Source organism: Hylaeus volcanicus, chromosome 1 (genome assembly GCF_026283585.1).
Source record: "Hylaeus volcanicus isolate JK05 chromosome 1, UHH_iyHylVolc1.0_haploid, whole genome shotgun sequence".
Classification (NCBI taxonomy): domain Eukaryota; kingdom Metazoa; phylum Arthropoda; class Insecta; order Hymenoptera; family Colletidae; genus Hylaeus; species Hylaeus volcanicus.
The window spans coordinates 31,927,264-31,949,809 of NC_071976.1; the positions used below are offsets into that span (position 1 = coordinate 31,927,264).

Sequence of the window (22,546 nt, forward strand, 5' to 3'; positions counted from 1 at the left end):
CCAATGGGACGAGCTCGCGCGCTCCAGGCCGACCAATGGGCACCGAGGACCGCGACGAACCGCGCCGCTCCACACTCCTCTCCGCGAGCGTGCGACGAAAAAAAAGAGGGCGAAGAGAAGAGGAAGAGAGAACGCCACCACCACCACTAGCACCGACGTCGACCTCGTCCTCTACCAACGACATCGACGTCGACATCGGTGCGAAATAATCGGCAGTGGCACCACCACCATCGTCGCTCGAACCACCAGTAGCACCACGACCGCGTTGCCGCGCCTCGTCGCGACGATTTTCACCCGAAAAAAACACGCTAGATCCTTCGTTAGTGCCTTCCTCCGCGACGTAAACGATCGTACACTACTCGTCACGCGATCTACATTCGCGTAGAGTCGGACAGAGGATCTCTCGATCGCCAAACTTTCATCCGGAGCGCGCAGTGTCGGTGGTTTGGATAAGTTCGCAACGATGTTCGACGACAGTGCACAGTTCGAGTAGTGAAGAAGTCTGGGTGACTCGCGTCATCGGTCATTGTTTCACCTGGAGTACGCGTACCTGGAAAGTCGCCGCGAGTACTCATGAATGGAAACTCGGCCAACGGGGACATGAATGAAGCGCGGCCGATCAAACAACCATCGAGTGGCGATCGTTCGAGCGGATGCTTACTTTCGTCACGAGTTATTCATCCGTAGATACGCAATCGTTCCCGTTCCCTGATCGATAACGCGACGGCCGAGCTAGCGCTGATCGGCTACCTGGCCTGGGTAAGCTTGGCCCGACGGACACCTCGTGCAGTGCTTAAAGGACGAGCAAAACTTTGTTTTAAAGGTATTTGTTAGCGAGGATACGCGTTTTGGAGAGAACTGAGCCGACGGAGGCCCTCCAGGAGGGAGTAGAAGTGATTTACTGTGTGATGGCTACTTAATTTGAGGAAGACTCGTTCGTCTAACTCGTGCATTCTTCAATCAAAAGCGATACTACTCATTATTGTACACAATCATACCAATTCTTCTAATCGTGATTACCATGCCGAAGAAAACTACATCGAGAACTACCTAGTACCTCTCAAAAGGACATCCAGAGTGTCTTCAGAGTACTCCAATATCATCTATTATCGCATCTATCCTAGAAGAGACTCGAGCAACCAAAAATCTCATTCAAGATTCTTCTACCCCCAAATTTCCAAAGAAGACTCATCCCGCGAACACCTTGGAAGAAATGCGCCTCGACTGATCGCGGTCTCGCGGGAAGCGGGCGAATCGAGCGAGGATGTCCGACTGCTCGGATCAATTGTCATCGCCGAACAGCGACTGCAACAGCCAGATGGGCGCCGTGCATCGAAATGCATCGGTCGGACAGTACAACAGCTCGTCGATGCCCGGATTATCCCTGACCCATCATTCCCATCCGCAAAATCTGACGCCCACCTCGAACGGGAGCCCACAGTACCCCCAGGAGCTGACCACTTGCAGCTCCAGCAACGCGTCCACGAATATTGGAAACATCGGTGGCCTGTCCCTGGGAAGCGCGAGCAGTAACTTTACTCCGGAGCAGATATCTTGCATGTGCGAGGCGTTATCGCAGAGTCAGGATATCGAGAAGCTCACGAGGTAAGCCCTTTGTTTCCGTTGCTACGGCACTTGAACGCTTTCGAGGAATCGAAGGATTTACATAGATTTCAGAATTGTTTCGAATTGTTTTTTGCACAGAATTTGAATTGCTTTTTTGTTGGATCAACGCGTTCGCTGCCAAACTAATATTTTTGAACATTTCTTTAGTGGCGGAAGGAGCCTATAACTTTCCTTTCTCCATTTTTTATCAATCTACTATATCGAAATACTAAATGAGATTCTGATGGTTTACTTCCGAAGGATCGATCCTCAAACCTATATCAATCTTTCTTGAATATTCGAAAATTCCTATGACTCGAATATTCAGTGAACAATTTGAGTGTTATTCGAGAACCGCTTAGAATTGTGTATATTTTCCGGAACCGCCTTGCAGCAAATATATTCGTCCCTAAATATTCCCCTATACCTCCAATCTCCACAAACCTCTCCAAATTATTCTCAACTACTCATACTACCAACAAATAATTCTCAAAAATATTCTCTTACACCTTCAACCTTCACAAACCCCTATAAAAAAATATTCTCACCATCGAACAATTCCGAAAATATTTTCAGTTCGCTGCTTAGATATCAGAGCCGAATCCAATAACCCGATTTGCTTCGTACGAAATTCCTTCCAAATCTGCCAATTATAGCAGATACCAATCAAACCAAACGTTTCGCTCAGGTTTCTGTGGTCGCTGCCACCCGGTGAGCTGCTCCGCGGTGGCGAAAGCGTCCTGATGGCGAGGGCTGCGGTGGCTTTTCACCGAGGTGCCTACCACGAGCTCTACTCGATCCTGGAGAGTCACCCGTTCTCGCCCCGTCGCCACCCGGAGCTCCAGCAGATGTGGTTCAAATCTCACTATCGCGAGGCAGAGAAGATCCGCGGTCGCTCCCTGGGCGCCGTGGACAAGTACAGGCTGAGGAAGAAGTACCCGTTGCCCAAGACGATCTGGGACGGCGAGGAGACCGTTTACTGCTTCAAAGAGCGCTCGAGGAACGCGCTGAAGGAGTGCTACACGAGGAACAGGTACCCGACGCCCGACGACAAGAAGAACCTCGCCAAGAAGACTGGCCTCACCCTCACCCAGGTCTCCAATTGGTTCAAGAACAGACGGCAGAGGGACCGAACACCACAGACGAGAACGTGAGTCGATTTCTATTGATCATTCGAACCTTCCCTTCCACGAATCGATTAACTCTATTAAATAAAATGCTCAGAAATGCGATGAAATAATATACATTGTTTTTTGACATTCCCTGTATAATATAAATTCAAATAAATATTGCAGAATGCGTAAATACAGACGTAGCTTTCATCTAACGGTATATAAAATTCACAAGAAAGAATAGCTACGAAATAGTCGCTAGTAATAATACAATTTTTATGTGACTGGTGGAGTTGATCGATTCGTGGAGTGAACGGCTCGTTTATCAGGGTGGAGTTCATGTTGTCATTGATATGATTTTTGTGTCGACTGTGGATTGTTGAATATCTAGCAGCCACTCCATTTATATTAATTTGTAGGTCTAGTGTACTAGTCACGAGTACTCTAGGTAAAAAGTAGCTAAGCGTTAAGGGACATTAGTACTCGTTACGATCTTCTTTCTGAAATCACCCGACGTTTGCTGCAATTTTCTGGGACCACGCGTATCGATTAACGAATCTGCTTCTCCCTTGTCTAATAAAATGAAGACAAAGATAAAATCTTGCATACGCTACGTATAGAACCGTAGTTTTCGAGTTAAGCGTGAAAACTTGAAAAGTGTGGGCTTCTCGAGTGCGAGGACCCTGTGTCGAGTTTTTCGCGCGGAAAATTGGCCTAGGAAGGGCGATCCTGCTCGAGGGCACGATGGCACTCCCGCGGCGGAGCTTCGTGCATGGAGGGCACGTGTGTCAACGGGGGGTCTCGACTTTTCCACCGAGCAACAAGTGTTTCGACATGTGTATCGGACCGTGCGTCCTTTTGCCAGAGACGGCCACTTCCAAGATTGTAAATCATTCTCTACGAGCCGCGGCGACCGACATCATCGGGGGACGATTGTTTTTCGGGGGAAACGCCGCTCGAAAATCGTCCAAACTCGAGCAGGCTCGGATTTCGTTTTCGGGAAGATGTGACGAATTTCCTCGTGCCCTTGCGACACTTCTAACTTCGACCTGGAAATGGTTCGGTAGCACGTAAATATCGATGGCGAACCTTCAACGTATTCGACGCGATTTTTTTCGAATTTCATAACGCGATCAGGGGACGCAGGCATGGAGGAGACGAAGTATCGCGCAGGTAACGTTAAACGCGTGTTCAGCCGTTTATTGATACAACACGGGGCTGCAAATTGCGATAAGATTTTTGCAGTCATCGCGTTAAATTATCTTTCCAATTAGGAGACTCTAATGGGCGTATCATGGACGCAACAATTTATTTTGTCAAGATCGCGAGTCATGCAGGTTTTTAAAGAACTTTCTAAATTACTTCAAACATTCCAATGCGATCGAAATTCTGCTTGGTGCGTGTCCCACGCACTCTAAAAATTAATTATCTCATTGTGGGAGCTTCTCATCAAAAAACTTCATTCTATATCTTCGACGTATTTTTTAACCAAGAATTATTTTATACTTGTACCAGAAATTTGACACTTGGCGTGTACAAATTCAATGGATAATAGGCAATTCGTAGGAAAAGACGATCTTTATTTTTCCGTTGGTCGTTCGTGGCTTACGAAAAAGTCTGACGCGCGTGAAAGCATTCGCGCGAATCGTCGCGTAGGTAAAGCATGGGTACGTAGAAAGAAAGAGCAGAGGAGAGAGCGAGCTCAACGTTGTTATGGCTACGTCGTGCCTCTGTTACGACCGGCTTTGGACCTCCGACGCGACGGACGAATCGTACGAATCGCGATTCCTTCGATCGGCTGTCGACGGGTCGTGACCTCGAGTGCTTATTTTATTTGTCATAACGAGGGAGAAAACAACGAAACAGAGACGATGTTCGTTAGAAAAAGAGGTTCGACGTTTGGTACCGAGGTGAGGGTGTTCCAAGAGATTTAAAAAGAACTTGGCGATTGGAGCAATCGCGGTATGCGAAGATAACTTGGAAAGGAGTGAACTAAACAAACAGATAGGAGCGTTCGAGACAAGGAACTTGTAAACAAGGCAGCAGAGATAAGGAGTAATTTATGCTACATATTCAGCCTACGCATATCCAATTTGCACGAACAGCAAGAAGAACGAAGCAGAGGATGTTGGATGCACCGAAGAAAGAAGCCACAAACACCGCAATAATTAAAAAAGAGACCCATCAAAGATTAAGAACAGCCCGAGTTCGGAATCATTCGATGAAACGTGACAAGGGTGGCAGCAGGACAACCTAGCGCAGCAACACAACCCTCCAACGCCAAGAATTTCAAAGAAAAGATGGTAATACCATCATGGAAGATTCAATCAAGTGACTCAACTAAAGTTACCTCAACAAAAACAGGAACTAACTGATATAATTCATAGAGATTCAATCACAAATTTGCTCCTCTGTCTTCCATCTCACCCTCAGCATCGAGGGTGCCGCCCCCGCGATCTTCGGCCTCGATCGACGCATCGAAGTCGCGAGTAGCGGTCCTCGAGAATTTCCAAGAGCCTCACACCTAGGGAATACGCCTAAGAAACGAAAAGTTCCTTTCCGACAGGCGAAGGAGTCTTCGTTCCAGCTTCCCTTCTTCCCGCCCTTAACGTCCTCCCCCGGCAAAGGCTCTAGGAAAAGGAAACGCGACGCCCCATTACCGTTTTATGACGCAGCTTTGGTTACGTCTCCCGTTTCACCATTGAGCTGTTCGCACTACCAATAGTTTACTACATAAAGGCCACGACCGGCCTTCCGACGCTGCCTCGATTTATCTCGACGCGCGTCCCACTCTCGGGACCTCCAAAGATCCTGCATGACCCATTTGCCCGGGACTCGATGCGATTTTAATCCGGGGAGACGTCTAATTGCTAGTAGTTATAGGGAGGACGTTGTTTGGGGTTGTTGTTCGAGGTGTTTACCCATGGATCACTAGACTTCACTTTTACTTATGATTAGAATCTCTTCTGGAGTTCGAGTTGGGTGGTGGTAGTGTAAACCTCGCTAGTTAGAGATACCCCGACAGAAAACGTTCCAAACACTGTTGAAAACTAGGGTTAAATGGGGCTCCAAATAATTTCTGATCGGGTAACGCTCGTTAAAGGATAACGCCGACCAGTATTCCTTAGACTTAATTACTAATAGACTTTGAAACTATAGGCTTTGAAAATATATGCTCCGAAGATTTCAAGTCCTCCAGGACTCGGAATTCCTGTTCTCTGTCTCCAAGGCTGAAATTTCCAAGAAACTTTCAGTTCTCCCTAGAATAACCAATTTTACACACCACTTTTGCAAGCGATTTCTCAACTCAATTACCCTCCAACGCACCCACCTCTAGAACCAATTTTCAAGTCCTTCGACGGTCACCAATCCAGACCTTGAGGCGCGACCATAAAAACGCACGGGTCCATGGCTGCGAAAGAAGGTCGGAGAGGCGGTTGGAGTCAGGGGCGGAGCTGCACATGGACCACACGCACGTGCGTGTACGTGCGGGATCGTTGGTGACACGTCGAGACCAGGGTGAGAGCGAGAGAGGGATAGTCGCGCGTGCAAACGACCCGAGCGTTTGTTTCCAACGGAACAATGCGCGAACGAGATGGCCTCGTTCGACCTTTTTCGTTCCGTCGGCTTCCTACGAGAAAGTTCTCGGAACGAGCATGTGTTCGCACGTGTGTGAGTGACCCCTCGATCGCGTCGTTCCCCCGACGGTCAGGGGTCATAAGTTTTTTTTTCGGGGTCCGCTCGTAAGACAATGAGGGGAACTCGCATGTGCTTCACGGTCGGAAACTCTTCGACGACTTTTCCCTTCGTCCGTGGAACGGTTGGAGATTTATGAGCGGTCTTGGGCAATTTTTCCTCCGGCCACGATCTTTCGGAGCATTTTTCCACATTTCTAGAACGCGGCTGGGGGTTAGTGTCGGTTCCGTAACTCGTTCGGGGGTCATATGCTTACCTCGGAGGAATATTTGGAGGTATGGGGTTACTATAGCGAAGTGTACCTGAGCTGGGCACCTCTACTGCTACTTTAATAATAATATACCCAGAGCTCTATAATGAGCGACATAACTCTATAAAACTCAATATTTTGGAGATTATTTCCAATACAAATTGGACAGGAACGAACCAGCTCCAATTCCAGGTCTGATAAGCTTCTGCCTCTTTGTTCCAGGGACATGATGCCGTTGAACTGCCAGAGCAGCACGAGCAACGCGATGAACAATTCCGTCGGCAACTCTGTCAGCAATGGAGGGATACAGAGCATACAATCGTTGCTGAGCATCGACTCTGATAGCCCAAACCTCGCGACGTCGCCGTTATCGACGATGGGGATGTCCCCCGTGGGCATGAACCCTTGCAGCCCGATGGGCATGAGTCCCATGGCCCCCCACCACCACGGATACGCGGCACCCGTCACCCCCTCTTCTGTGCACACCGCGCATCCCCACAACGGGGGGCTCAGCCCCATGAATGACGTCAAAACGCTCTGCTACGGTCGCGGAGTCTACGAGACTGGTAAGTCCAGAACCAGAATTGACAAGAAACATCATTTCTCTATTAGGGGTAGTCTCTAGAATGCTCGAACAAAGAGTTATCTTAATCGTCTTAGCCAGTGAGCATTCATTTCAGCTTGCAATGCTTACGATAATAAGCGAGTCCAAAGAAAATAGTTGTAGTTGGGAACTTGGACCAATCCGAAAAACTATTACATTCTACACGAAACGTAGCTTCTTCATAGAGAACTTTCTCTTCCGAATCTTTGCCTGCCTCAGCTACCTTATAATATACCAGGGGTAATTTTTCACAGTGATGGGCAAAACCGTAGGCTTCGAATAAATCTGAAGTTTGCCGATATGTTTGTGTCGTTTCCTCTTTTGAACATTTTCCAAAGAAGGAAACGAGACAAACACATCGGCGAACTTCAAATTTATTCGAAGCCTACGGTTTTACCCATTTTTAATTTTTCATTACCCACTTTCAACCACCCTGAAGAAAGACAGACCTATCATCGGTATAACAACGAATACAATCTTTCAGGGAAAGACGCTGAGCAGAGCTCGGTGTACTACTCGAGCCACTCGAGCATGCACCACCAGTACTACCAGCAGACGCATCATCAGATGATGTCCACCGCCCACCACCACCACCACCATCACCAGCAGACCATGCCAGCCGGTTACGAGATCATGCTACCACCCCCGCAGCACTCGATGTGACCGACGGAATACGAGACGGATCGCAACGAGAACATCAATCACCAACACTGCCAGGACGACGTCTTCGCGCGAGTGCACGCGTTCGCCTGACTCGACGTCTCCATATTTGAGCCAGTGACGCGTATCGATAATCGACAAAGCACCTCGCCCTCGATCGCGACCTAACTATCGATAAACAATCCGAGCGTGAAATTCAGAAATTTTCAACAGATTTCTGATCGAACTCGACGAATGACAATTCGCGTTTTCGTTCGAGGTGAAAGTTTCGGGGCACGATCTAGCCAATGTACGCGCGACTATGGTGGTCTCATAAAGAACCATCGCTGTGCCGCGTTCGCCAATGGAAGGGCGAGAACGTTCGTAAATGTTCTGGGAGGAGCTCGGAAGAACTGGTTTCGTTCACCCTCTGTAAAGGTGCGCGATCGACGCCAATGCGATGGCGTTCAGCTGCTCCCCCGGCTCTATGGGCGTCTAATGATCGCACAAAAAACGACCCTGTAAAGAATGTAAATCGATATCGCGAAAACCTCGGCTCTGTGTCGTCGAGGAACGAGCGAATTCAACTTTAATGTCTTTGGGAGACTAATCGTTCGCGTCGAACGGCGTCCGATCGTGGAAAAGACAAGTTTCCGACGATGCAAATGTTAGACTGTATTAATACCGAGCCACGAAGGTGTATCTCAAACATTTGCTTTCTTTTCGTTAGCATTTGACACTGAACTACTCCGTTTATTTATGAACTCAGCATCCTACTTTTATAACGGTCACCAAAAACACCAGACACGTAAATAAAAGAGAGATACGCCTGTTCGGCTCCGAGTGACGGTATGGAAGCGTCTAAGCTTTAGACTTTAGACTCTAAAGCTTCGCACAGTGCGAAAGGATTTTAGTCTTGCGAGGATATCGTTCGCGTCGAACGGTGTCTCATCAAGTTTGTAAATGAAACACAAAATTTCTACGATCTTCGAGGTGGCTACATCTACGTCTACGAGTTATGGGAATAATCGATAGGGTAAGGAAAATTAAACTGACAAGATTCTCGGCGTAACGTTTGCACGGGATTATCGATGGTGTACATATAAGACGAAAGACAACGTTCGTTTCTAAGTGTAAAATATATTTTTGACTGCAAAATGACGCGCGCTGAGCACGCATTTTGGACGGTTCGAAATTAGCATTGCGCGTCTTGAAAAGAAACAGAGGATCTCTCGTAAACGATATATCGCTTTGACAGACAGTAATTGTAAAATTATGTGATGCGCGTTAGATGTATAGTAAATAAACCATGGATGCGTGAATTACCTTCTATCCTTTATTGAACAAAATATTCTAGCTGTGAATTCAAATTGATTGCGGTATAGAATAGACGGGGCACGAATTATTAGGTTGTCCCAAAAGTTTCTTCCGTGACTTGCACTCAATTATTTTGTGTGGCAGTGTTTATATATATATATATATATATATATATATATATATAGACAACCTAATTTCTTAGATGTTAATATAGTATAACAGTAATGGAGTAAAATGAATCGTACGCAATTTAATAATGTAACATTAAACATAAAATATTGTGTATGTATTACTTATTAATGAAATGGAAGAAACTTTTGGGTCAATCTAATATTATACTCTCTGAACATCGCTTACCGACGATAGGACGGTTATCCGACACCATCTGTCGGTAACATTTTCTCCAGGCTTCTTGGAGAGACATGCTAACCAGCAGTGATACGTTCTAGACGAGTCTAAATTTTTTAATCTGACCTATACGATTAATAGCAAAATGAAACTCTAGTTGCACAAAACACACTCTCCGAAATACTACCAAATTATGGAAATTTTGTTTCAGATAACAGTCTTGTCCATACGTGCATTAATACTTTTAGTATACCATCTTTAACCTATTGAGAGATATTTACACATACGTGTACGTTTTCTTTTATGTCAAAATTATCATTTTTATGTAAATCGATTTACAGACAACAATTAATTTGCGTGTAATCGAGTACAGCAAAAAAAAAAAAAAGGAAAAAATATATGAGGTTAACTTCACATGTAAGCATGTCGACGCTAATCGGTCTGAAATGTAATAATTCCGCGAATTCTGGAAGTTGACTAAATTCGTTGACTCAATTCGATTATTTATCAGAAAAAAGGAATTATTGAGAATACCTGTATCGTGCAATCCTCGCGAAATGATGAAGGGGTTGAATTGTTCGCCAGCCAGCTGTACCTCGCTTATACAATATCACATATCAACAATTTTATTTAGTCTCGTTTTATTTAACATACAAGAGCTATCTTTAAACATGACGCACGATTTTAATATGCATACGTGTCCGCACATATTAAATAAGTCTAGGTTACACTGATATGATTTCGTTACGGTGAAACTGTACAAAGATCGCGCAAACACGAGACACTTGTCTCACTTGTCTCTTACTAAGCGGTTTCGCGCGTTTCTACCACTTTTCCGCCCCCATGTTCGATTATCGTTCGATCTTTATATCGCGAATCTTCTAGGACTCTTCGACGATTACGTATTCGAGATGAACGTTCCTGCACTCCTTTAACCGTTTCCTTACCGTTTTCACCTATCATCGATCATTGTCGTTTCTCTTCTCGAGAAGGAAAACAGTAGACATTGCCGAAACTCGAGGCTTTCAAGAATTTCATTAGGACCATACCAAAGAAAAGATTCTACGCGATACTCAAGACTATCGATAGATTGATTAGTATCACGGTGGAATATCGATCGCTGTTCGAGTCGATCTATACTTCTCGAGAACAGAGACGACAAATCTGTCTAAAACTTCCATTTCTCTCACGGCGAATGCAACATTGCGAAAATTCAATTACTTTTTGCATTCCGTGAAAAAAAATGATCAGTATTCCCATGGTCGAATTAAGACAGGTGCTTTATTACGTGCACTGTTGTATGATATTTTTATCGTATTGTAAAGCGAATTATTCCCAATGTTTACGCTACTGATCATTTTAATGACCTTTCGTAACTGTCCAAGAATTACATCAGACTTTTGAGTTGCACTTTTAAATTATGTTAAAAATGATTCTATTAGAATCCCATTCGGAAGCATAATCGAAGGAAGGTAGTTCCTGAAGTCCAGGCGCTCCAGTCTTAATTCGACGTTGGGTAAACACTAGGCCTGCAGAAAACTCGAATGTTTCGAGTTGCTCGCGAGCCGAGTCGAGCTGAGACCCAGTTTTCGATCCGAGTCGAGTACTCGGAAGAAACGAGCAGCTCGAAGGAACCGAGTAGCTCGGACAGAAGCGAGCGGCTCGAAAGAACCGAGTAGCTCGGACAGAAGTAAGCGGCTCGGATTATCTATTTCAGGCGTGTGAAAGAAATCGAACAGCTCGAACGGTTCAGGTACATTCAATGAATACATATTCGCATTCGCTGAATTCACACACATTCATTCATTGAATGTACTTAAATCGTTCGAGCTACTCGGTTCTTTCGAGCGACACGCTTCTCTCCGAGCTACTCGGTTCCGTCGAGCTGCTCGTTTCTTCCGAGTACTCGACTCGGACCGGCCATTCGAGCCGAGTAAAACTCGGCTCGTCTTTTCCGAGTACTCGAACAGCTCTAGTAAACACCATGGCGTACGTCGAAGAACTGCCCATCCGTCTACACCAGAATTGTTGCTTCCGAACGCATCTCGCACACGGTAAGGAGAATTCGAGAAACAATTTCGGTTCGCGTGTAAACGTCGCGCGAACTTGTTGCGTCGAATGCATATTGTCTTCAAGGTACATGTACACGTACGAAATACAGGCTTGGAGCTGATCGACGATCGCTCTGTATTAGGTACGCACGCGCGTCTGATCGCGCGTACGCGAGTAACTTTAGTATTACTAGACGATAGAGACGATAGGTTATATAAGATATTACAGTAAGACGAGAGTGTCACATTGAAAAAATATATATGTATGCGTTAATTTAGAAGAGGAGGAACGATAAGACGAGTCTCTACGTGAGCGCGCGTGCGCGCGCGTCTAACTACATGCACGGATATGTATAGTCAACCTTCGGAGCAGAGACGCAGAATTATTATTCGAATACTAACACGTCGAATAAAAACATCCCGTCGCGATACGTCTTTGCGACGATTGTTCCAGGTAAGCTTTCATTCGTTTCAAATGGAATATCATTTTTTAAATCGGTTGTAATTTTCAGGTGACGTTCGTATTTAGATAATAATTTTGCTTATCTCTGCTTCAGTGACGAATCCGGTTAACCTGCATTGCTACGACGATCGTGGTGACACGTGAAACCTGGCACACGCAGAGGATATGTTTGCGCACGTCGGCGCCCGTGTTTCTTCGTTTCTTTTTCTCGTGCGTTTTCTGCATTTAATTACTTCTTCTCGCGTTTATTGCAGGTCTTCCGCCGTCGTTTGTTTTTTTCTCTTTCGCGTTCGTTCAGAGGTTGTACTCAATTTGACACCCTAACGCGGAGCTGAATTTTTGGAATTTTTGTTATTGTTGTCAATTCGAACCTTCTTATAGAAATATCCAACCGAGTATAAGCTTTTAATGATAGGCTATATTACAGTGTCTGGCTATCGCTGTTGGACGATACGTCGCCATATCGAGCCTGAAAATAAGCGCGGTGCAAACGAACGATTACATAGAACGCGCGATGCTCCGCTTGACAGCAAAATACAATCAAACTTTGTTACAACGAGTAATCGAAGTCGTTGGATCGGATCTAGATCTAGAGATCTAGATTTACCTCGTTGTTATGGCGAACAACGCACGCGATGAATAAATTGTCAGGACCTCGATGTTCGTTAATAATCAAAGTTTGACGGTAATTTCATTTGTCGCGCAGTAGCAAGGGCTGTGCCGTTTAGGTGTCGAGTAGATTCGCAGTTATGTACAAGCGTGCCTTGGGAGAAACTGAGGATACGCATCGAAACTGGTGCTGCACCGAGATCGGAGACGAACCAGGATGCTGGGACGTTCGTTTCTTGAATGATCTTTGCATCGTTCGCGAGTCCATATCCACGTAAACGCGTGTTCCAAATTTTGGAAAGCAAATTCGACGCTCGTAATGAAACGCGCTAAAAATAAATTAAATCACCTACCGAACCGTACAAAAATATAGAACCTTTTCGTTTTCCCGCTTCGAAATCATGCACCGTATAAAAGTTGTATAAAAATTTCAGTGTGACGATGCGCCTCCGATCAAGAGAGATCCGCTTTTCGTGATTTTTCCATGTCGAAGTAGTAGAAAGCAAAAAATACACCGCGAAAAATAAGACGTCTCGCGTAAAATGGATGTAGCACTTTTCTCCGTCCGCCGCTACTGTAACCGTCGCGTTTGCCTGGTTCGTTATACGGATATACTTTTTCGATACTAAACAAGGGCTGGAACTTTAGAAAAGAACGGTACAGAACATAATTCATTAAAGGTGAAAAATAGGTGTATGAAATAGTTAGAGTATTCGAACAGTGCTTACGTCTGTGAAATATTGAACTTGTTTGTCGTGTGTAGAAACGAAGGAGAAAGCAAATACGACGAGTTAAAAAAGAAAGGAAGTTAGAAGATCAACAAGTGGTATTCCAGCCCTGAGCTCTTGTTTTCAAAGAGGCGAAGACTTTTATTTCTCTTCGCGACAATACGGTCAGCTTTTGAAGTATAAATATCTCGGGTCGCACTCGACCTCGCTAGGTACGAAGATATACTATTCGCGTTAAAGAAAGGCGAAACATAGGAACAGTCTAGTAACACAGTTATTGGAGGCTAACCTAGAGATATTAAATCTACCACGCTGTTCTTACGAGCGAGGCACGGCGAAACATTTGCTCATCTCTTTCCCGATGGTTGGTCCTCGATGACAAATTAAAACGCTTTAATTTAATCCGCCGTGAAATGAAACGTTTCCTGTGGAGCGTAAGAACGAACGCGCTCTGCAACTAGGGCTCCCGCAAGCAACGCCGCGATTAACGACGCTCCGCGATCGAGAACGAGGTATCGTCTCGGATCGGTGAATCAATATTTCAAGAAGTCGAAACTGTCGACAATCTTTGAAGAACGCTCAACGCGTATTAGATTTCTAGAAACTAGAAAACCTCTCGTGGTGAAAATATTTATTTATAACGAAGATGGATAGTCTGTCTGTTGGAATGAAATTTTCTTCGATTCTGCTGAAAGGAAAGAAGAGGTATTTGAGAATCACCGATCGAAACGACACAGAGCTCCGTCGACGGACGGCGGGGCAACGTCACCGCCAACGCGAAACAACAACGATGGTCCAGAGATCGAGGGAACTAATACGTACTACGATCAAGACACCTGTCTCTCTTCTACGGTTCTCGATTAAGTTAGGATCTACTAGCATTACCATTAGTATATTCATTTGTTACCTTTCCACGGTAATTACACTAGCTTTTATATTATAATTTACAGGTTACAACACGATATTGTATTAAGTTACGGGGGATTGAAGATAGTTTCGACAGCCGTGTCACGAGCTTCGGTACCTTCTCGCCACCATTCGTTTCCTTTTTTTAATCGCAACACCGTCTGCTACTTACAAATAATACTGAAGCTACGCATGGTATTTTCAGCCGGTGAAATGTTCCGGTTCCCGGGCTCCGCTGGCCGTGCATTTCACGCGACTAATATATTTTTGTTTGTTTCTCGCGAAAAAGGGGGACGAGAGATGTACGAACTTGTTTCCTCTCCGACCCCGTTTGTTCGACTCTCGGTCCGTTTCTCTTCGTTTTTCGTCAGCGGTACACGACGGGTGACCGGACGTGTACGGGACTTCTCGCATTCGCTCGGAATTGGATTTTTGTACAGTCTTTTACACGGGCGCGATTTTCTCGTTTCGATGCATCGGGGTGTCGTACGCCGGCACGTATTTGTAGTACTGCGGGGGGTACGACGAGAAAGATGCCTCGGAGGGTGACAGCCGACCGCGGAATCGGCTGCGAACTTTGTCCACGATCAACACCAGACAGAACACCGACAGTATCACGATCACCGTGATTGGCACCGTGCCCCAACTTCTGCTTCCCTGATGACTGCTCGTCTCGTTCTGTTTCAAATGCTGAAAGAACAGACGATCATCGCAATCTTTTCCACGTTGACAAAAGGGTTATTCCACTAAGGGAGGTAATCAATTTGGCCACCCACGAAAGAAACTTGCTGTTGAATCGGAATTGGCAACGCGTTGAAACAGATTCGAGCTTACCGTAATTGGACAGACTGGACAACAGGTTCCTGGCTTCGGAGGCAATGGATTGCTACAGGCCACAGAGCAGATGGTTTCTCTGCAGCCGAGTCTTCCTCCAGCCTCGCAGATGCACGTGGTGCATGCGTTCGGATGCCAAGTCGATCCTTCCGGATGCGTTTCGTTCAGGTGATCGGAGCAGGAGGCTCGACAGCGGCATATCTAAAGCGTATACACCGCGTAAGTAATTTTAATTACCCATTCATATCAAACTTTACATGTACCTGTACTTATCTACAATGTATACAATGTATACTAATATTATAAAGAGGTAAAGTTTGTTTGTACGGAAGGACTACTGAATCGATTTAAAAAATTGTTTAAGTAATAGAAAGCTACGCTATCCCCGAGTAACATAGGCTATGTTTTATTTCGATAAAAATAGCGTTGCTTGGCTACTTTAGTGGCGCATGCTGACTAAATGGTTGGATATACGTGAAAATAATGTAAGACGAAAATATTGGTTATCAATATTCGCTGTTAACATTTACGTTTAAAAATCTATCACTGTATTACACCCAGTTAAATGCGTTCAGCTATTACAAAGTACCTAACTACATGCTTATATAAACGCTATAGTAATTATCGCACTTGCGTGCAATAGTATCTGCAAATTCTTTAAATGAACTTTAATTAAATAAAAGGAAATTTAAATTTCCCACGAGAATTTGGTGTCGCCATCTAGCGGCTATTATACCGGAACTAATTTCGGAGTATGATCAGCGCCTCTATCGGGAAAACGCCCAACCGTTTGTCCTCGAATAGTTCAAGCTGTCACTGGTAGATGGCGCCCTTTGCGTGGAATTTACCGACACCTGATGGTACATTACCATCATGTCGGTAAAAAAACACTGAAAATGGCGCCATCTAGAAGTGAGAAGAGGAACTATCGAGGACAAACTTGGACATTTTCTTGATAGATGGCACCGCCAACTTCTCGCGGGAAATTTGAATTCCCTTTTAATTAATTAAAATTCATTCAAAGCATTTGCAGATACTATTGCACGCAAGTGCGATAATTACTGTAGTCTTTATGTAAGCATGTAGTTAGGTACTTTGTAATAGGTGAACGCATTTAACTGGGTGTAATGTAGAGATAGATTTTTAAACGTATACGTTAACAGCGAATATTGATAACCAATATTTTCGTCTTACATTACTGTAACTGTGATAGTTTTTAAACGTTTGAAAAAGATGGCTAGTATAGAATATTTTATCTATAGTATAGAATAGTATAGAATAGTATAGAATAGTATAGTTTAGTTAATACGAAACAAAGATACTCACAGGGCAACCGCGTTTGTTCGTCTTGTAGCCAAAGTTGCATCGTTTTCTGCATCCCTCGAGAGGTGGACAATTGGAGTCCGACGCCCTGCACTTGCAAAACGTGCAATCGTTCTCGTCCATGACCAGGCCCCGTTCGCAGTGCAAGTCACATTTGACCTCTGGGCAAATTTTCTTTCCAGTCTCGTCGATTAAGACGCTGTCGTTGGTGGGTTCGTCAAAAGATTGCGGTGTCTGGCAAGCGCACACCGAGCAGCCTCCCTCGTCCTTGACGAGGTCGCAGTTGAGTCCACAGTGCGGTAGCTCAGGGCAAACCTTGTCGGGTTCGACGGGTGGCTGAGCTCCCGAAGAGCCACCGTCCTCCTGAAACATGGAAGTTTTCAGAAATATCACCCATCGTTGAGTGAAGAAAAAAAAAAAAGAAAGAGGAATTCTCTACTTCGGATCGTAAATTTCTAGCAATTCAAGAACGAGAGTCCATAGTTATCTAGTTCGTGAATAAATCGTTAAAACTTTTGGTAATATTGACTTTGAGCATCGTTATCTTTATGACACCTGAAGAATTTGCTCGTGTTTATCACAGAAACTGACAGAGACTTTGAATTGTAAATATTTTGTACCTTTGTTTACTTCTTGACGAAGCCTTGGACCATTTTGACAGATTTAGAAGGCTCGGAGTTTTCAAAACATATTCAAAGCTCTCGAGACATTCGAGAATTCAGATTTCCAAGGTTTCGTCGCTTTTTCTCTTTAGAGACTTTGCTTTTCACTTACCTTTGGCATGATGCAGCTGCAAAGGGGACAATCGTTTTCGTCGTTTACGTATCCATGATCGCACGTCAGGTCGCAGTCCTCCAAGGAGTTTCGACAGGGTGGCTCAGGTTCCGCGAGGGTCGCGTTCGTCGGGATCGGACAGTGAGGGCAACACTCGCCTGGATTCGGAGGAATGGCGTTCTCGCAGTTCTTGCACATCGGTTCCTGGCAGGACACGCCATCCTCCTCGCAGACGCAGCTCAAGCAGTCCGATTGCTGCCATCGTTCGCCTAGATTTTTCGCCTTGTCCTCGTAAATGCAATATTTCGTCGATTTCGTGTCCTCCGTTGCCACCGTTACCCAGGATACGGATTCTGCAATGGAAATACATTCGTAAGATTTCTGCATCTCGCTCATAGTATTCTTCTCGCTCTAGGATAGTAGTAACTGTTCTATAATCTTCAGGCGCTCCCAACTATCGAGGTCCTCGAACGTCTAGAAGCCAGTAATCGACGAGTTACTTCAAACTATAGATTCCGCGAATCCGACAGCGAAACTTCGGAACAGTTTTCGAAAAGCAATTATAGGATTAATATACGGAAGCTTCAAACAGTGGGTATCTCGGACGATGAGCCACGATTCGAGCAGATGGGCTACGTGCTCCTCCAGGACTGATTTCTCCCCCAATTTCGCAATAAAAGACTAGAATTTTCTGTCTCAACGCTTAATTAAGTCGAAGAGCAATCGCGAAGTCACGATTTATGTTTGTCCATTAAATGGCGTTTGTCAGCGAACCAGAAACGCATCTCCGCAGAGGCAAAACGTTCGTAGAAACGGCTCGATCAATATTTATTATCGTTACATCGCTAATTATGTCGAAAGCGTAATTAAACGCTCTGCGTATCGCTCTGTGGTCTACGATGTCTGGAATTCGACATTTTTAGACAGCATTCACGTAATTGAAACGCAATTTTCTCGTTATCCTAGCTGATAAATCTTTTCTCTTCCGATAGCAGCGACAATATACAATTACGGGAGTGTGGGTGGTTAATATTTTCGGTTGCTTTGGCTTGGTCGCGTGTAAACAGTAATGGATGGCGTCGACATAGAGGGATTCGAATTTCGGTGTAGGAAGCATGATCCTTTCCTGTTGGCAAACGTTTCAATCGACGCATCCCGCAATTGTCCCCTTGGTGCCCGAGGCGGGCGCGTTATTAAATTTCAAAACGGTCGCTATCGGGGTTCGTGCGTGCTCGTGGCCGGTGTTCGAGCACCGGAAACACCGGCGAACGCGTTCGCGAGATAAGAATGGTCTCATTAAAATTCAACAGGTAAATCGGAAGTTTGCGCCGCGCGGGGCAAACCTGGCCGCTGTAGCTCGAAACTTAAAAGCCTTTTTCCACCCGCCACGCACCGCTGGGGATCATTCGGAGCTTTCGCGCTGATTATAATCGAGACGGCTCGAATTCGTAATGCCCGGCAAGCACGGCCACCGAGGCAAGCGCAATTTTAAAACGAGACTCGTGACTTTAGCCTTCCAACTACGCGCGATCACGAGGACCCTGGCATTGCTTTCTTTTTTCCTCACACTCCTCGAAATCATTTAACCTTAACGAGCTGTTTTCGGCGCCTTCTAAAATCCCAGTCGATTTTTGCCATGTAAATCGAGCACTTCTTGCAAATTACCTTTCTCGTGGGATTTCTATGTATGACGGTCCCTGCGACTGCACAGTTGTATCTACCGGAGGCCAATGAAGCTTCAGAGAGCTTGTTGTGGTTGCTCAGTTTTTAACCCTTTGCACCCGACGGGTGACTCTCGGTCACCGCTAGATTCGACGCACCAAATCAACCAGCAATTTGTTGTTTAACATAATTCGGAGTTCAGTTCGTTCGAGACAATTGTAAGCGTCGGTCAATAAATAATACGTTTGACGAACTGCGATACGTTTAAAGTCATTAGATTCCTACATTTGGAACTCAAAGGTGACCCGGTTTTCAAATCTCAAATTAGGAATCTCGTTTTCGAAGTAAATCCAAGCTCAGCATTCGTGGCAATAGAATGCTAATAAAGCATCTCGAGTTGCTGTTAGATACCAGAGAAAAAGGCCTCGAGTGCAAAGGGTTAATCTAACCGCTAACTCGGCGACGTAGGAAAAAGTTTGGAGAACGTATACAGATACGAACGGATTTTACGTATGAAAACGCTCGCTTGAAAGTAAAAATCGAACAATTCCGATGTTACATCCTAATACTCCGAAAGTGCACGAGGAACTAGGTTGGCCGAGTCGGATCGCGATTAGAGAGGAGCTACGTGGACGACGAGAGAGGCAGCAGCGGGAGTACCGTAGGAGAGGAGACGCAGGTAACCGAGAGAGGAGATTGAAGATATCGACCCGCTAGTCAGCGCATTCCCGACGTTGCGTTCGTATCGGTTTGACCGCCGATAGGAGCGAGCCTCGATTACGACCTTTTCGTAATTACCTGAGGGTCTGCAGTCGTAGAGAGGGCAACAGCTACCGGGTGTCTCGCGATCGAGGGCGGCCCTCACTTGAACCGGACGATGCCCATCTGGACAGCTCGCTGGTGGACAGGCCGCGCACTCGCACTTTCCATCTTCCGTTAACACGCTGTTTTCGGGACACAGATCGGGTCCTCTCGAGTCTTTCACAGGAAAAACGACACTTTCAGATGGTCCGTCGTGCGCGTTTAGGACTCGTACTTTACGACTTTAACGACTTTCCCTTGCACGAGATCTCTTGGTCGAGGTGCTAAGAAGATCTTGACAGTATCGATTGTAAGAACATACTTCGTACCAGAGGTGGGCAAAACCCTAGACTTTGAATAAATCTGAAGTTTGCCGATATGTTTGTCTCGTTTTCTTCTTTGGAAAATGTTCAAAAGAGGAAGCTAGACAAACATATCAGGAAACTTCAGACTTATTCGAAGTCTAGGGTTTTGTCCATCACTGCTTCGTACCACCTCCACCAGATCTCTACCAAGTCGATAGACCGATAGAACCCTCAACCCTTAACCCTTCTCATATAGTAGCAACGATTTTCTTTTGCACGAGATTGATCGAGGTGCTACGAAGATCTTGACAGTCTCGATTGTAAGAACATACTTCGTACCAGAGATGAGCAAAACCCTAGGCTTCGAATAAATCTGAAGTTTGCCGATGTGTTTCTTCCGTTTCCTTCTTTGGAAAATGTGCAAAAGAGGAAACGAGGTATCAGCAAACATCAGATTTATTTGAAGCCTAGGGTTTAGCCCATCACTGCTTCGTACCACCTCCACCAAATCTCTACCAAGTCGATAGACCGATGAAACCCTCAACCCTTAACCCTTCTCATATAGTGGTAACGATTTTCTGTTGCACGAGATTGATCGAGGCGCTAAGAAGACGTTGACAGTCTCGATTAGAAGAACTTACTTCGTACCACCTCTACCAGATCTCTGCCAAGTGGATAGACTGATAGAACCCGTCAACCCTTAACCCTTCTCATATAGTAGTCCCGCGTTAAAAAATCGGGACCGTCAATTATCAATTCGCGAAGCAGGAGGGGAGGTTTTCCTGCAACTAGTCAGAGTCAAACTCAAACTCAGTAATTGGAATACGATATCCAGTCTCGATCTCGTGTCAGCTCATACGTTTGGAGTATTACTGGTCTGTGGCGGGATGCGGAGGCGGATCATGCGGCGTGGACGTCACGGATCTCGATTCCTCTGGCTACCACGATGGATGCTCGACGATGGTTGCTTACCTGAGGGAATGCAATCGTAGCGGGCGCAACAGCTACCGGGCGTTTGGGGATCCGCTGCCTTCACTTGAACGGGACGTTGACCCTCGGGGCATTCGGATGGTGGACACACGGTAGCGCATTTGCAACCGCCGTTCTCACCTCGGACGCTGTCCTCTGGACACTCTGCGCCGCTTACGTATCCTGAGAACAGAAAGAACGATTTCATTGCAACGTCTTTGTCGCTGTATGGTCGCAACTAGACTGCGGATTTTTATGTGTTTATAGGAAATTTAAATGTCCAATAATATAAGAAAGATTGAAAGTAAAGTTCATGTTACAATATTTACAGAATAAAATAATGTCCTATTTAGGTTCAATTTTTGTAGGGACGTTCGCGAAGATTTTATTTTGCATAAAGATCCCCAGTTTAGTAATAACTTATTATATTTACAATAACTTTCCTAAATAATAAAGATCAGCACCATCGAACGACAAAACTTATTTGGCCATTGAATAATAAATGATTTGTTTCAGAGGCCATTTCGAGATCGCGTATCTCAACTTTTTGTTACGTGCGAGTTAGTCGACATGTTCAATGAACGGTTCAATTATGGAGAACAGTTGTTCGCTAATGATCAGCTTTTGTACTTTCTCAGAGAATTAAAACCCGGACGGTGAATCCGAGCGTGGCCTGTAGGCAGACAATAAACGAGGGAATATAATTTCAGCGCGAGACATGTGGAGCATCGTGCACGCGACCAACGTCAAAGCGGCAACTCCTTCAGGATGAAAACTTGATGAAAACGCGGCTGGGACGTGACGTAAAATACGTACGAGATATCATATAAAGCGTGACGCGCAGAGATGAACGCGTTCCCGTGTGACGATTCAGTTACGCGTCCAGGAGCGCGAGGTTTTTTAAAGCCACTGCGAGCGCCGAGTCAAAGAACAGCCGCGCGCTTTTATCGTCCGGTAGAAATTTGCATAGGTCGACGCGTCGCTGGAAGCTCCTTGCGACTCGGTTATTAAAATGTCGCGACGTTATTGCGAGATTACTCCGCGTTCTCGCGACGAAAGCACGTCGATTGTTTGGCTTTCAGCTTTAAGCTGGGTTCCCTTCTAAAGATTTCTCCTAATGGCGGATGCAGCGAATTTAGGCTAGATGCGTGCTATAGTAATTCAGAGACAGAATTTTTAGGGATTGAGAAAACTATCGTACGAACATGTGTTTATATTGGGTTGTCTGGAAAGTCGATTTTTAATCGGTGGAAAGGTTGTGCAACAAAATGGCACCTACCTAATTCGATAAATATATATCAAAATTCAAATGTGTTCTTGAATTTTTCTTAAAAATTGGTAGGAACTTTCTAGACAACTCAAATAAAAGAATAACCCTTTCGACACTAGTGGGACACATACAGTCAATCTCACAAGTAGTCGTACCTTTTATATCTATTGAAAGCATTTGTTTAAATTAAATGACAAGTTTGATGTTTCCAAATAAATGATTCATTTCTAATATATACATAAATATACAATAAATGTACCTCGCACAAGTATATATCTAC

General features: G+C 45.1%; 2 protein-coding genes across 3 annotated transcripts in view; one reads left to right on the forward strand and one right to left on the reverse strand.

Annotated features, from left to right (window-relative positions):
• LOC128880705 (homeobox protein six1a-like) lies at window positions 1–12,421 on the forward strand. The gene is made up of 4 exons (XM_054131064.1): window positions 1–1,605; window positions 2,294–2,755; window positions 6,886–7,229; window positions 7,752–12,421. The coding sequence occupies exons 1-4, from the start codon at window positions 1,265–1,267 to the stop codon at window positions 7,928–7,930; spliced, it is 1,326 nt and encodes a 441-aa protein (XP_053987039.1). The 5' UTR covers window positions 1–1,264; the 3' UTR covers window positions 7,931–12,421.
• The window catches only part of LOC128880699 (cysteine-rich motor neuron 1 protein), a 242,119-nt gene continuing 229,754 nt past the window's right edge, over window positions 10,182–22,546 (reverse strand). Inside the window, exons 6-11 of one of the 2 annotated variants that reach the window (XM_054131040.1) lie at window positions 21,000–21,179; window positions 19,720–19,899; window positions 17,260–17,612; window positions 16,489–16,848; window positions 15,163–15,363; window positions 10,182–15,018 (exon numbers count right to left, since the gene is read on the reverse strand). In XM_054131040.1, the coding sequence (XP_053987015.1) occupies window positions 14,773–15,018; window positions 15,163–15,363; window positions 16,489–16,848; window positions 17,260–17,612; window positions 19,720–19,899; window positions 21,000–21,179 (1,520 nt within the window). In that variant the 3' untranslated portion in view covers window positions 10,182–14,772. The remainder of the gene's footprint in view (window positions 15,019–15,162; window positions 15,364–16,488; window positions 16,849–17,259; window positions 17,613–19,719; window positions 19,900–20,999; window positions 21,180–22,546) is intronic. The other variant, XM_054131050.1, reaches the window with a different exon arrangement.